The sequence below is a fragment of the Sinocyclocheilus rhinocerous genome, unplaced genomic scaffold (genome assembly GCF_001515625.1).
Source record: "Sinocyclocheilus rhinocerous isolate Xijiao unplaced genomic scaffold, SAMN03320098_v1.1 scaffold1024, whole genome shotgun sequence".
In the NCBI taxonomy this organism is placed as follows: domain Eukaryota; kingdom Metazoa; phylum Chordata; class Actinopteri; order Cypriniformes; family Cyprinidae; genus Sinocyclocheilus; species Sinocyclocheilus rhinocerous.
Window position 1 is genome coordinate 559,140 of NW_015655417.1, and position 14,111 is coordinate 573,250.

A 14,111-nucleotide genomic window follows, 5' to 3' on the forward strand; every position below is an offset into this window, starting at 1 on the left:
ATGCGAGTTTTGAGCAGTGTAGAGTAGCGCTTGTTGTTTGTCATTTCTCCGATCACAAATGCAGACATGGTTTTATGTTTATGCAGCGCGATGCAACGCAATGCGTAAAAAGACAGTACAAGTCAGTGTAATCAGTAATTATGTCCCCACTGGATGCAACAAGTGCTTCATTTGTAATGGGTTTTATTGATTTTGTCTCGTCCTGCTGGGAGACGGCGTCATAGTATATTAAGGGGCATAACATTTCCGTCACACGCTTGAGGCATTCGGCCAATCACAACACACTGGATAGCTGGCCACAAATGTCATATGACCCCTTTAAACTAATTTTCTCCAAATTAGAAACATTTGTTTGACAGTCACTAGGACTATGAGCCAGGTTGATCTTAGACTACAAATATGCATACAAGGCCCTTTCAAACCATCCTGTAAAACAGGTCTCTGTTTTATGGCTCTGTGGGTTTAAGCTCTAGTTAATGTTAAAATCAACAACTACCTCTGGAATTATTATCCGACTTCCAAAATTCACAGACCTGACATTTATAACTTTAACACACATTCAACACACCGCAGTAACCCATTTTTTAGGTTCAGTATTCAGTGAGTTGGATTAAGCCTTCCAAGCTTTTCCTGTAAATTTCAACATGATTTCACTTGATGTATCATAGTGATGACCCACTTGACTGAATACTATTCCATAATGTCTCATCATTATCTGTGTGAAAAAGTTCTTTAGACTATGATTCAGTGACCTAGAAATTTCCCTTACTCCACTGACAGACAAAACTATAATGGCATAAATACTTCTGTGGCATTTTGTGCAACTTGGGTATCTTCAATAAGGTCACATATATTTGTTACAACACCCAATTCACAGATTACTGCAGAAACCATCTGAGAATTAAGACCATCCTCCTCTACATATCATTTCTTGGAAGATCTAATGTCTGTTCTTGTTGAATTAATCAGTGGTTTAGCACTGGAGGGTTCAGTTGCTGGTCAGCTCTGACGCAAAGGGCCAGAATGAACCCTTGGGTCAAGCAGCACCCCCTTCTGCGGAGCCCTCTCAAGTCATCAATCCATCAAAGATGTTACTGTGTATATTGTATGAATGGGCAGTAAATGGGGAATGCTGAACAAGAGACCAATTTTGCAGGACAATTGGCTAGCTAAGTGACCTTACTAGCAGGAATTCTGGGAATTTCAGGATATGACATGTGGTTTGCATTAGTGCATTAGAGTGTTTTCACAGTGTTCAGAGCACAGGCCTGTCAGAAGGCATTCTGGGAGGATGACACACTAAGCCGAGATGGAAAAAGAGCTGTAATTCCACTTTGAAATCACACTGGACTCAGACAATTGTGACTTTTACTGTTGTGTGGCATATTTTGGACATTTTTATTGGACATTCTTATTTTAAAGAATCTGTAGAATAAATAACATGATACGCTTGATTAAGCCTATTAATTATTGACAGACAGATTGGAGTAACTGGAGTTCAAAAGGTGGAAGGATGTTGTTAAATCCTGTATGCCATAAACATAAATGGACAGAATTTAAACAGTTTTAGCTACAGTAGTTTAGACACTAGGCCACAGGAGAACAGCCCCCCCAACTGAGCCTGGTTTCTCCAAAGGTTTTTTTTCTCTCCATTTCTGTCACCGATTGAGTTTTGGTTCCTTGCCACTGTTGCCTTTGGCTTGCTTAGTTGAGGACACAATTTCTGGCAATATTGTTGACTTGATTGCACAGACACTATTTGAAGAGAACTGAACTGAGCTGGATGAAGACATCACTGAATCAACAATGAACTGACTTCAATTGTCCTTTTGCATTATCAGCACACATTGGTTTTTTCTGTTTAACAGTGCAAAGCTGCTTTGACACAATCTGTATTGTATAAAGCGCTATATAAATAAAGGTGACTTGACTTAACTTGACCAGGTTTCCATTCGTGGTCTATTTAGTCTCTGCTCCCCACAAGGACACATTGCTGCCAATGTGGGCAGTATAGAAGATAAGAAAACAATACAAAGGACTGAAATAGAACAAAGAGTGACGAATAAAATATTGATATATTTATCTTTAGCCCAGTCTGAAATAGCTTACTTCAGTTTCATTGACATGTCAGAAAATCAGTGTGATTTACTACAGCAATTTAATGAGAGCAGACTTGGGGAAAGACAGCTCAGCAGGAAAAGAAATAAACAGACCATATGACCCATTTAGTGCAGATAGTTCCCAGAGGGCCGAGGGGCTGCTGTGGGAACTCAGTAGACTTTGAATTGACTGCAGTAATTATCATTAAGCAGCTCTTTCACACAAAGGCACACATACTGTAATGCATGTTGAGTTGCAATTGAAATTTGCTTACTTAGCATTAAAATGTATGATTTTATGCTATTCAAAATGCATTACAAATTAAATTCATACAGACAATGACTTGGATATGATTTCTGAATAAAAAACAACTTTTACATGTGGGGGGTATATTAAAAATTGCTAGATGGTGTAACTGAAAAAAAATAAAAATGAGAATAATAATAACAATGATAATAAATATTGGCACAAGTAGCTGGCCATAATAATAAAAAAAAATTTCTTTAAAAAAAGCAGTGAAACAAACCTTTTGCCCACCCATTCAAAATCAATGCATATCCACAGCCATATACAGTATGTCACATGACAAGAACACTATTCAACACAGTGGACCCTTTTAATGGACATTTAACCCATCATGAATGTGTTTCTGGGTCAAAAAAAAAGAAAAAAAGTTGAGATTCAATGGAGTAACTTTATTAAAAAGGCTATTATATGAAAAAAATATTTTTAACTTTTAAACTTTGTTTGAAATTTTTAACATTTATTAGTATTTTAGTACATTTTACTTGCTTAAAGGACTTCACATTAAATCAACCAAACCAAAATGTTTTTTTCTTTTACAGATTAATACAGTACCACAATTTTTCTGTGAAGTTTAATTGTACATTTACATGGCTTGGTAAAAAAAATAAATAAATGAAAAGACCGTAGATAAACTGCATTTCGTAATTGTGGTGTTTTTGGATTTCAAACTTTAAAGCAAAGGACTTTGAATATTCCAGGCTATTTTTGTAACAACCAGAGAAATATTTTACATAACAATCTATTTTAATATGTTATTTCCCCTTTATCCAAACCAGTGGAATAGGAAGAAAGTGTTTAGAGTGAAAAGGAAGGCTCCACTCATTGAGTCAATTAATTTCCCTGTCTGTTTTTTCCAAAGGAAGCCAGTTTTGTTTTTGAGGTCTCTTAAGCAGACATCTCGCTCCCGCTCCAGTGCCTGGCTCAGATCAGTCTTCCCAAGAAAAACGAGGCTGGGTGGAATTCCTCAAAGAGGGCAGGAAATAGGGTGGAGGTGACCAAAGAGGTTGCAGTTGTGTCCACATGGGAATCACAAACATGATATGGCTGTAGAAACTCGGCATGAGGTTAACTTAATCTCCTAAACAGTTCTAGATTGAGAGCAGGGGTTCCACTTAAAGTAAAACTAAAAATAGGCTGACAGTAAAATGTTTTTATTAGTAGTAGTCTCTGACATTTTGTTTTCCACACAAATACACATAAAGAATAATTGTATAAGGTTGTATTAGCTGTGAATTAAATGCCACTTTTTATTTTAATACCCTACAAAATACATAAAATATTTTTATATAAGAAATTTAAAATAGTTATAATCTTTTTTTAAACACGATATTTACTCAATCCTTAAAATTTAGTTGTTGCCTTGAAAGGATTAGTGACAAAAAATATGCCAATGCATCATTCTTATGAAGTTTTAACTATTCTATTTTCAATTAGTGTTGATGGTACATATCCGTGACAGGCAGCTGTAGTTTTATTCTGAGAAAAGATCTGCATACAGTTTAAAACAAAGGATCTGGGCTAAAATAAGCTACTTTGTAAGAACATTAAGCAAATTTAGCCTCCGTTTAATCAAGGCCAGTTTCCCCTGCCAAAGAAAATCAACACTCTTGCCACTTCAGTTAAAAAACTGCAGGGTGTGGCAGTATCCTGTATAGAAACGTGTTTACAATGGACTAAATGTAAAACAAAGTCAAATAGGATCTTTTTCTGTGGTTTCTCATTTTAGGAAGGTTCAACCTAACAGCAAATGACACTGTTGAGCACTGTGATAAATGGACACAATTTTAACTTAACTGAGATTTCTCCTCAGTTGACATTGAGGATGAGTGAAGTGCCAAAAAGGTAACCTACATTGCACGTACAACGATAGTTCAGCCAAAATATATTATGATATTTTGAGAATTTTCCTTCTCCATTCAATGGAGGTCAAAGGCCACCAAAACTGTTTGGTTACCAATGTTGTTCTTTTGTTCTTCAGAAGAAATAAATTCATTCAGATTTGGAACAGCATGAGGATGAGTAAATGACACAATCTTCATCCCTCTTGCCATACCTTTGTAAAAACATACCAACAGTAAAGAGTAAGGAATGTGGTAGACCTGGAATCTAGAGGAAATGACTCATATCATGCTCGCACAGATGGACAAAAGAATCATGATACAACCAACACCACTGATTCACCCATTTGTTTGAGGTCCTGCTCGTTTTCAATCTGGTATTGCCTTTATTAAATACTTCACAACTTCACCTACAATGAATGGTTACAAAATGTTACCTTTTGTCAAATATGGACACTTTTCAATTTACAAAGCCGTCATTTTGCAGAGAGGCAACCCAAAAAACAAAAAACCCAAGATAATTCAGAGCAGTCATTGAGACATACCACCTGTTTCAGGGAAAGAGTGACAGAGCCGTGAGAAAACAAAAGAATGACATGATATATTTTCCATCAACATTAGCTGTTGTACAATTCAAGTTAATTTACAAACCAGATGGGAAGAATATGTACTATACACATGTATATATATATATATTTATATATATATACACATTCATAAAATTGTTCAATCTGACAGCCACGTTACAAAGAAGAAAAAAAAAAGAGCAGACCACTTAAGTATAAAAAATAAATTAAAATGATTTCACATGTGACACAAACACATACAACGCTAGGTCTCATCTGTGGAGTGGCATCAACAGACTAAACACAAATTTAAAGCAATAGGAATATAAGGGGCATCCATAGAGACATGAAATATATATTTATATATATATATATATATATATACATTCATAAAATGGTTCAATCTGACAGCCACGTTACAAAGAAAAAAAAAAAAGAGCAGACCGCTTAAGTATAAAAAATAAATTAAAATCATCTCACATGTGACACAAACACGTACAACGGTAGGTCTCATCTCTGGAGTGGCCTCAACAGACTAAACACAAATTTAAAGCAATAGGAATATAAGGGGCATCCATACAGACATGAAAAATGAGCTAACTAGCCTAAGCAGAGAGGAAACAGAGCTAAAACTTCTTAAAAGGATCTAAATCACTGGTGGAAAGCAAATGAAATGTGCCAGTGAACAACATGGACTAGTTCAGCTCCACCGCAGGAGGCAAAGGGAGTGGCAGTAAATGAAGTCTCCCTAAAGCCAAGTGGAACAAAAAAGTCAGCCGGCAAACTCAAGCAGGATGATATGGTGGGGGTAATGGGTCATAATCCAATGAACCTGTTTGGTATAGGCTGATGAAAATGTTGGTCTTTCGTAATGCTGAAATTAATGTAGTTCAGTGTTTCTTGATGTACACACTGATAGAGGTCCTTAAAATGAACATTTTATTTAAACGTTTCTCATTTGGTTTTAAAATAGACATTTACTTTTTATCTTTCTCTCACTAGTACAGATATAATCCCTCCCAATCCCAACCGTCCAATAGAAATCTATATGTGAATACTGTGGTGTGTAACCTGGCAAGGGTGAATATCTTTATATATTGGGTATCTGTGAAGCCGCACATCTAAAAGTCCTTAAGCGGCTCACAACGACACAGTAGAGTTCACTGGCAAAACGGTGACGCTGTGGGGTCAAAGCCTTTAAAAACGTCTTTTAGAGAGGCATTGTCCTGTTCTGCCACGTCAGGCTGCGCGGGGCTATTGCCATCAAACGGGCTGCCAGTGCCGCTAGGTTTATTGACCTGCTTTACCATGGTGAACAATGTGGATACAGGAAGGTTGTGGACTCCTGCAGGCTGCTCTGCAGAACCAGCTGGGCCCTGACCAGCTGCAGATGGACTGCCTGTAGCAGGGGCCCCTGCAGCAGTCCCTGCATTGGGCGAAGGTGAAGGTTTGGGTCGAGGGCGGTTGTAGCTGTTGTAGCGATCCGTAGTCTGCTCCGCCGAGCTCTTCTCTGGTTCCGGCTGGTCCAGTGCAGACTTGCGCACAAACAGGGGCTCTTTAGACTTGGGTTTAGATGTAGTCGCTGTACTTTCACTTGACTTGGGCTCAGGGGGAGGACTAGTGTTTCTAGGGGCCCCTGAACCCTCGGCCTTGTCTGAGCCCTGAGTCCGAGGGTCGTACAGACTGATGCCGCTCAGCACGCTACTGCTGCTGCCGCCACTACCTACACCGCCAGCACCCACACCTCGAACTGACCCTCCTGCTGATAGCAGCCGTGGGTCGTACGGTGCGATGGTGGGGCTGGAGGAAGGTGGAGATAAGGAGACAGCTGGGGGAGATCCTTGAGGAGCAGATGCCTCCAAAGTGGACTTAAGAGCAGATTTTTGTGGCTGGAGTCGGGGGTCGGCAGGGGCTTTTCGTGTCATGCGAGGGTCAACGGACTTCTCGGCCGAGACGGACGGAGGTGATGAGATTCCTGTGGAAGCGCCTTGAGAAGGGCTGGATGAAGTGGCATTGACAGTTTTGAGGATGCGGGAGAGCAGCTCAAAGTCTGGAAGGGAAGAGGAGGATTGATTCGACTGCTCAGCAGAAGGAACAGTAGGAGGGAGAGAAACGGAGTGGTGCTGGGGCTGTGTGCGGGACAGACGAGGATCCATGGCGGTAACTGGAGGGATGCCAGGGGGCAAAGGGAGCAAGTCTTGTTTAGGAATGGGAATAGGGATGAGGTCTTCAGGACTCCACAGCACTGCCTTAGAAAATGAAGGCTTGCTCAGTACTACATCCTTTTTGATGTGGCTGAACTGCTGTAGTTGGGAGCGGGGATCACGCAAAGCCATGCCCATTAAAGGGTCAAGGGGAATGGGCACGGGCTTGTCCCTCAGCATTCTCTCACCCTCCTCTTCCTCATTACTGGCTGGGGCGGTCAACGGCGGGGGTTTGTACACAAATGGGGGCTCTGGTTTAGGGGCATGGGTGGCTGCATGCCGGGCAAGACGGGGGTCTGAAGGGGTAGGAGATAGAGAGGATGAAGCACTGGCTTCAGGTGCCTGAGAGGAGTCTGTGTTGCGGGATAGACGTGGGTCTCGTGCCAGTCGGGGGTCTGCTGGTCGGCTGGGTGCCTGTGCAGGCTGAGACTTTTGTAGACGAGGGTCACTAGGAGCTCCATCCGGCTTGGCAGGGCCTTGGGTCTGGGTTTGTTGCCGCAAGGTTTTGAGAATGGAAGTGACACTGCCACCACCGTCCTCATCTTCACTGGAATACCAGTTTGCTGAATCTCCTGCAAGTAAATGGAAGTGCAGAGATTCAGAGATCAATGTGATTTTCTTTTACTGGTAATATCATCTGAAACATCAGCTTCTGTAAGTTTCACTCGGTGCAAGAAAGCACCATCTAGTGGAGGGACAAGATTTTTTTTGTGGCAAGATTGTACAGCCCCAGGCCAGAGAATGTTTACAGTATTATGAGGTCCAGGGCAGGGTCAAGCTTTGAGCAGAGCCCTTGAGATGTTTCTTTCCCAGAAATAGCCTTGGCAACATATACATTTGAAGTTAGCGCTTTGAAAACCTCAGCTATTTGTTTGACACAAATGTTATGTAAATCTAAAAAAAGGCATAGCTTTTATACAAGAATGTTACATTTTTACCAAAGTACTTTACAAGACTTTGGTAAAAATATAACATTCTTGTATAAAAGCTATGCATGTTTCTGCAGAAAATTTATGTCATATGATATTGTATTAAATGGTGCAAGCACAGGCAATGTTTTGCATCAGTACCTTCATTCTCCCTCTCAGTTCCTCCTCCTTCAGCCAGCCTCCTGGCTCTCTCCTCATCCTCGTGTTGTTTCTGCTGGAGTCTCATAAACAGCACACGCTGCGCTGGGGGCAGGAAATCTGGCACTGCTATCCCAGGCTGATTAGAAGGGCCTACATTAGCTGCACCCTCTATGCTTCCAGAGTTCTGTTTCCCAGATGACTGATCATTGAAGTTTCCACCACCCACACCTTGAAAGTTGTCACCTGTACCGGGAGGCGAAGAATGAAGCTGAATACTAATCTCATGTCTCAGAGGTAGAACAGAGTAGGACAATAAAGCAGCTCACATTAGTTCAAATGGTAGAGCATGGTGCAAGCAACAACAAAGACATGAGTCCCACTCTCAGGTAATGCAAGAACTGATAAAAGTCAATTTGGATAAAAACTTCTAAATGATGCTTACATGCAACTGTGCTTTGCTCTGAATTTACAGAAAATAACTTAAAATACAACATGAACTCACCATCTCTTCCACCTCCATCTATCGACATGGCTTGCTGCTGCTGGTAGAAGTTATCATAGAAGTTGCTACCAGATGTTCCACCACCTGGAGGCATCATGCCTGGGTTTGGTGGTCCATCTCCCTGGCCAAAGTTCTGCATCATTGGCGGTCCTGTGCCTATTGATGGAGGGCCTTGGTTCATGTTAGATGGGCCCATCGGAGGCATATCATGAGGACCGCCTGGACCCATGTGTCCTGGTGGTGGGGCCCCAGGAAAGCGAGGTGGAGGTGCACCTGGGGGACCTGCAGGAGGTCCCTGAGGTCCTGCAACACCTGCAGCAGCATTGCCAGGACCTGGTCCTCTGTAAAGAATACATCTGTGTCAGTATATTCTGTATGTGGCTAGTAAGTAAACCAAGATGACTTGACAAAGAAAAAGATAGCTAACCTGACACCTAATTTTTGTGCAAGCTGTCCTGTGGGCTTGACCACAATCTCAAACAAGGATGGAATCTTCTTTCCAGCATTTCCTCCACAAACAGGTGGTGGACCCATAGGTGGCGGAGGACCACCATTGGGGTTTGGTGGCCCTTGGAAGGTGCCTCCATCTGGGCAGGGAGGAGGGGGGCCTGGGCATGGTCCAACTCCAGGACCAGGAACAGGGCCAGCACCAGGGCCTGGAGCCGTTGGACAACTTGGAGGGATATTACCATGTGGGGCACCAGGCATTCCAAAGTCCATGGGTGCAGAGGAGTCCCCTGGGGTAGGTCTTGGTGGAGTTGGGAGAAGGCCAACACCAGGGGGTGGTTTTGGAAGAGGGTTAATGCCTTGCTTTTTAAGTTCCTCAACCTCTTTCTCATCTTCTGCACCAGCTTCTGCATCCTCTGCCAGCATCTTCAATGAAAAATAGGAGCATTGTTACTCTAAGTGCACAGAAACAACAATAAGAAAACCACATCTCAATTTAAAATATCTGTGAAGATCACCTTATCAAGCAGCTCTTGAGTATCTTCTGTTAGGTTCTCATGGGAGAACATACACTCCTCACCATTCACACAGTTCCCTGTGGTATGGAACAGCTTGCAAGGGAAATCACGTGCAGTGGAGTCAAGGAGTTATTTCAACAAGTAAAAATTCTTCAGAGTGCTGTGATCTGTACCTTTAAAATGTCCTTATATAGATAATAAGTGCCAATGAGAATACCAGCAAGCAAAATGACCAAAGGATATCATGCATGTAGGGACAGTTTTCTGCTCGTGCACAGAAGCCAGTGATGTAGAACTTGCAGAGTTCTTTCTTCTTAGGCAGCTCAATGTCATGACTGAAGTTACAGTGGTCACCCTGATGATACATTGACAGCATTTAGTACAGAAATAACTCATGTTGTCCACAAAGTCATATGTGATTTTGCATCATTTTATTAGTTAGACATAATTGATTTAAACATACAAAACTTTCTTTTAATAGTCTCAAAAAACAAAGACATCTAGATTACAACCAATTTTATCTGTAACATCTTCCAAAGTTAGTTTACTGTGCTTACCCATGTACAGCGGCCCTCAATATAGTATTTACAGATGGCTTTCCCCTTCTTGTCCGGCCCATGTTTCTCCTGATCATTCCTCCTCGGGCCTCCAGATCCATCCTAAAGCAGTCAGAGAACAAATTATTCAGATGCTAATTTATGTTCTGTTGATTAATTATGAACCAAGTGTATCATCTGAAGAACTGTCTTACCCCCATGTCCATATCTCCGCCGTTATCTTCATCGGGACCTTGGTCTCCTCCACGGCCCCTCCCTCGATTTCTCCCTCTGCCCCGGTTCATTCCTCGACCTCCTTTGCCTCTCCCGCGACCTCGCCCACCTTTTCCACCTTAAGAAAATAATGTTAGAAATTACAAACACTCAAACAAATAATGCTTTACTGAGATGCTTATCTGAGATTTAGGTTTATTCCTACATCTATTATTCAAGCAGAACTCACCCCGCCCTCTGTCCTTTGTTTTCCTGTACTGATTTAGTTCTTTTGAGTAGTCATCATAGTCATCGTCACCCATGTTGTCATAGTCATCATCTCCATACTGTCCAAAAAATAAAAAAGGTTAAGTAAAAGACAAACTGACTGAATTTGTATAATTTACATAGTAATAATGACCGACAGGATAATCCCAGGTATGGGTTAGATGGGATATCTGACGAATCATGTCTTTTCCAGTCATTTATGATTTTTAGAAAATAACTTTTAGAGATTGCACTCGCAAAATGCAATTTTAGCAACTTTGTAGCAGAGCTATATTCCCAATAGAAATTTCAATGGCGTTTTCTTAAGATTTTGGTAATATCCTTTTCTAGGCTTGGAAATCAAAAAATTTCTTGATAATAACTTGATAAAGTTAATAACTTGTGACCTAGGACCCACCTCCATCTCATCTCCGTACATGCCATCACCATCATCATTCTCTCCTCCCATTTTTCCCCGTCCTCTCCCTCTGCCTCCTCCTCTTCCACCACGTCCCCTCATTCCTCTGCCTCGACCTCTCAGGTTCTTCATGCGGTTTTTGCCACCTGTGTGACAGTAATAAGGGTCAGCAGATGTATCACACAAATGCTGACACACTTCTTTTTGTCAGAAAATAAAGTATGCAGACACTGAACATGTGATACTTGTCATACTTTACATACTTGATATTGTAACTAAAGGTCAAACTCCAAACATCTACCTGATGATTAATATGCATCCAAACACTCAGCCAAGACCATTCAAGCTAAATTATTGCTTTGAAATTAACATTCACCTCTGCCACGTGGACCACCTCCAACCTCTTTGGCCTTGCGGTATTGGTTCAGTTCCTTAGTGAAATCATCATAGTCATCATCACCCATGCCCTCATCCTCTTCACCTTCATATGTTTCCTCCTCGTAGTCATCATAGCCACCATACCCCTGCTTGTCCATCTTCATATAGCCACCTTTCTTTGGCATGGGACCTCCATGACCAGAGGGAGCAGGAGGGTAACCTCCTTGAGACTAAAAATACAGACCAAAATACAGGCTGGGATTAAAACCTAATCTGATTGGCTGGCCGGCCGGCCGGTCTAGGAAGTTCTTGTGTTATGAGAGTTACTTTAAATAAATCAAGACCTGACCAAAAATAATGTTTTACTCACAGTGGGAGGATATTGAGGGCTATAATCCCTGTACTTTCTCTTTTCACTGGGACTGTAATCTGATTCGTCACTGTAGTCCGAGTGGTCATCGCTGGAGGATGCGTGACGCTGCATTAGACACAAATACATTTAAGAAGATGATATAAAGGTTTGTGGTCAGTAGGATTTAAAAAAAAAAAATTAATAATTTTATTCAGCAAGGATACATTAAATTGATCAAATGTGACAGTAAAGACATTTATAGTTAAATCTCATTTTGTAAAAAAAAAAAAAAAATCTTGAATCGAACCAAATCGTGAAATCAAAATTGTGAATCGAATCGTGAGTTGAGTGAATCGTTACATCCCTAATGTGACAGTAAAGACATTTATAATGTTACAAAAGATTTCAACTTAAAATAAATGCTATTCTTTTCAACATTTTATTCATCAAAAAATTCTGAAAATCACAGTTTCAACAAAAAAATTAAACAGCAACTGTTTTCAACATTGATAATACTAAGCAAAGTTTCTTGAGCAGCAAATCATCATATTAGAAAGATTTCTAAAGGATAATTTGTAGTTGTCAACCGATATATCGCCGTTAGGGATGTAACGATTAACCGCGAGCCAGTTGAAAATCTATTTAAATATGTGACGATTCAAATCGGTTGAGATGCTAAATGTGACACTACTAGAGCTGCCCTCGATTAAAGATTTTTCTGGTCGACTAGTATTCGTTCATTTTAAGCATTAGTCGACTAATTGCACGTTTATTAATAAGCCATTTAAATCATGCTAATGAGCCTTTAATTGCCAACATAGCCTAATAAGCACTCAAGTGCACGCATAAAGCTTGCCACAGCAAACCATTCTGTTTTTGCTTAAAATTTTAAAATCATAAAATGTAATTTAGATTGAAAACTGCTCATGTTGCATGTATGTAGCATCTTTGTTTGGATCATGATTAAAATGCAGTGGTTGCCTCTAATTTTAAATGGAAAGAGCACAGACAAAGACTTAGTTTGTTTATACGAAGAGATTTATTTTATTTGTGTTACTTATTTATTTGATTTGTTTGTTGTTTTAAAATTAAAATAAAAAATTAGTTTTGTTATTTACATTTACATTATATTTAAATTTTGTCATTTAGCAGACGCTTTTATCCAAAGCGATTAACAAATGAGGACAATAGAAGCAATCAAAACCAACAAAAGAGCAATAATTTACAAGTGCTATATTAGTATATTATTATAGTGTTATATTTCAATTTCACAAAGAGACGTACAGTATTTTGTCTAAGCAATAATAAAAGGACACATTTAATTGATAATTTGTGTTAAATCTCATTTTGTAAAAAAAAAAAAAAAATCTTGAATCGAACCAAATCGTGAAATCAAAATTGTGAATCGAATCGTGAGTTGAGTGAATCGTTACATCCCTAATCGCCGTGGCCGATATTTTGAATTTTAAAATATCGGCATCAGTCATTAAGTCTTTCCGTGTGGCCGAAGTTTTTCAAAATGGATTATGACACCATTCCTCTTTAAAACAAGCCACTGAGACGTGAAGCCAGCACCTGACAGACAGTAAAATGACCAATCGTCATTCACTTTCTAATGTGACACTACTAGAGCTGCCCTCGATTAAAGATTTTTCTGGTCGACTAGTATTCGTTCATTTTAAGCATTAGTCGACTAATTGCACGTTTATTAATAAGCCATTTAAATCATGCTAATGAGCCTTTAATTGCCAACATAGCCTAATAAGCACTCAAGTGCACGCATAAAGCTTGCCACAGCCCACCGGCAGAAGTAATGATGATGAATGTGACAGGGAAAACAGTAAGATTAAACTGCATTAACATTTTAATAATCTATTGATAAACTAGTGTTTTCGGCTAAAGAGATGAATTTGGCGACACGGACTCGTCATCTCCACAGTAGTGGATGCGCCTGCATGCAAGTTTCGTACGGATTACATAATCTGAGAATATTCGTTTTTTTTCAGATTTGAATTATTTCATTTGAATGTAGACATTTCACTCTCTATGTGTGAACTAAACGTAGAGGCTTTACAGATTCAAAAGATGTATTACTCTTATCTGTATGACAAAAATGACAGAGTATTTTAAGAGCAAGTAACTGCACTGCACTCACTTGCTACTGCTACTGTTCAGCTTTCACACTCCGCATAGACACTTGAATAGCGCACATTTTTCTAGGTTAACATTAGATTGAGCGGCCATGTAAATTTGCTACTACTTACATATTTCAGATGATAAGCCATATTTGAGGTCAATGAATGATAGGCGAGCGTTTGGATGTAACGTTACTGTATTACCACAAAATCCAGCCATTAACGATCTGTCCGTCACGGACTGCGTGACCTCACCACTTC

At 40.1% G+C, this 14,111-nt stretch overlaps 2 protein-coding genes across 2 annotated transcripts in view; both read right to left on the minus strand.

Moving 5' to 3' along the window:
* The window catches only part of LOC107718279 (TFIIH basal transcription factor complex helicase XPD subunit-like), a 23,131-nt gene extending 18,198 nt beyond the window's left edge, over nucleotides 1–4,933 (minus strand). The window contains exon 1 of the mRNA XM_016525288.1: nucleotides 4,923–4,933. The gene's annotated coding sequence lies outside the window, so the exon portion shown is untranslated. The remainder of the gene's footprint in view (nucleotides 1–4,922) is intronic.
* A 255-nt stretch (nucleotides 4,934–5,188) lies between these two features.
* The window catches only part of LOC107718283 (zinc finger CCCH domain-containing protein 4-like), a 15,389-nt gene continuing 6,466 nt past the window's right edge, over nucleotides 5,189–14,111 (minus strand). The window contains exons 3-14 of the mRNA XM_016525291.1: nucleotides 11,734–11,841; nucleotides 11,362–11,593; nucleotides 10,986–11,131; nucleotides 10,551–10,647; nucleotides 10,303–10,439; nucleotides 10,109–10,210; nucleotides 9,795–9,906; nucleotides 9,552–9,661; nucleotides 9,014–9,459; nucleotides 8,587–8,927; nucleotides 8,085–8,327; nucleotides 5,189–7,586 (exon numbers count right to left, since the gene is read on the minus strand). Coding sequence (XP_016380777.1) covers nucleotides 5,971–7,586; nucleotides 8,085–8,327; nucleotides 8,587–8,927; nucleotides 9,014–9,459; nucleotides 9,552–9,661; nucleotides 9,795–9,906; nucleotides 10,109–10,210; nucleotides 10,303–10,439; nucleotides 10,551–10,647; nucleotides 10,986–11,131; nucleotides 11,362–11,593; nucleotides 11,734–11,841 — 3,690 coding nt within the window. The 3' untranslated portion in view covers nucleotides 5,189–5,970. The remainder of the gene's footprint in view (nucleotides 7,587–8,084; nucleotides 8,328–8,586; nucleotides 8,928–9,013; nucleotides 9,460–9,551; nucleotides 9,662–9,794; nucleotides 9,907–10,108; nucleotides 10,211–10,302; nucleotides 10,440–10,550; nucleotides 10,648–10,985; nucleotides 11,132–11,361; nucleotides 11,594–11,733; nucleotides 11,842–14,111) is intronic.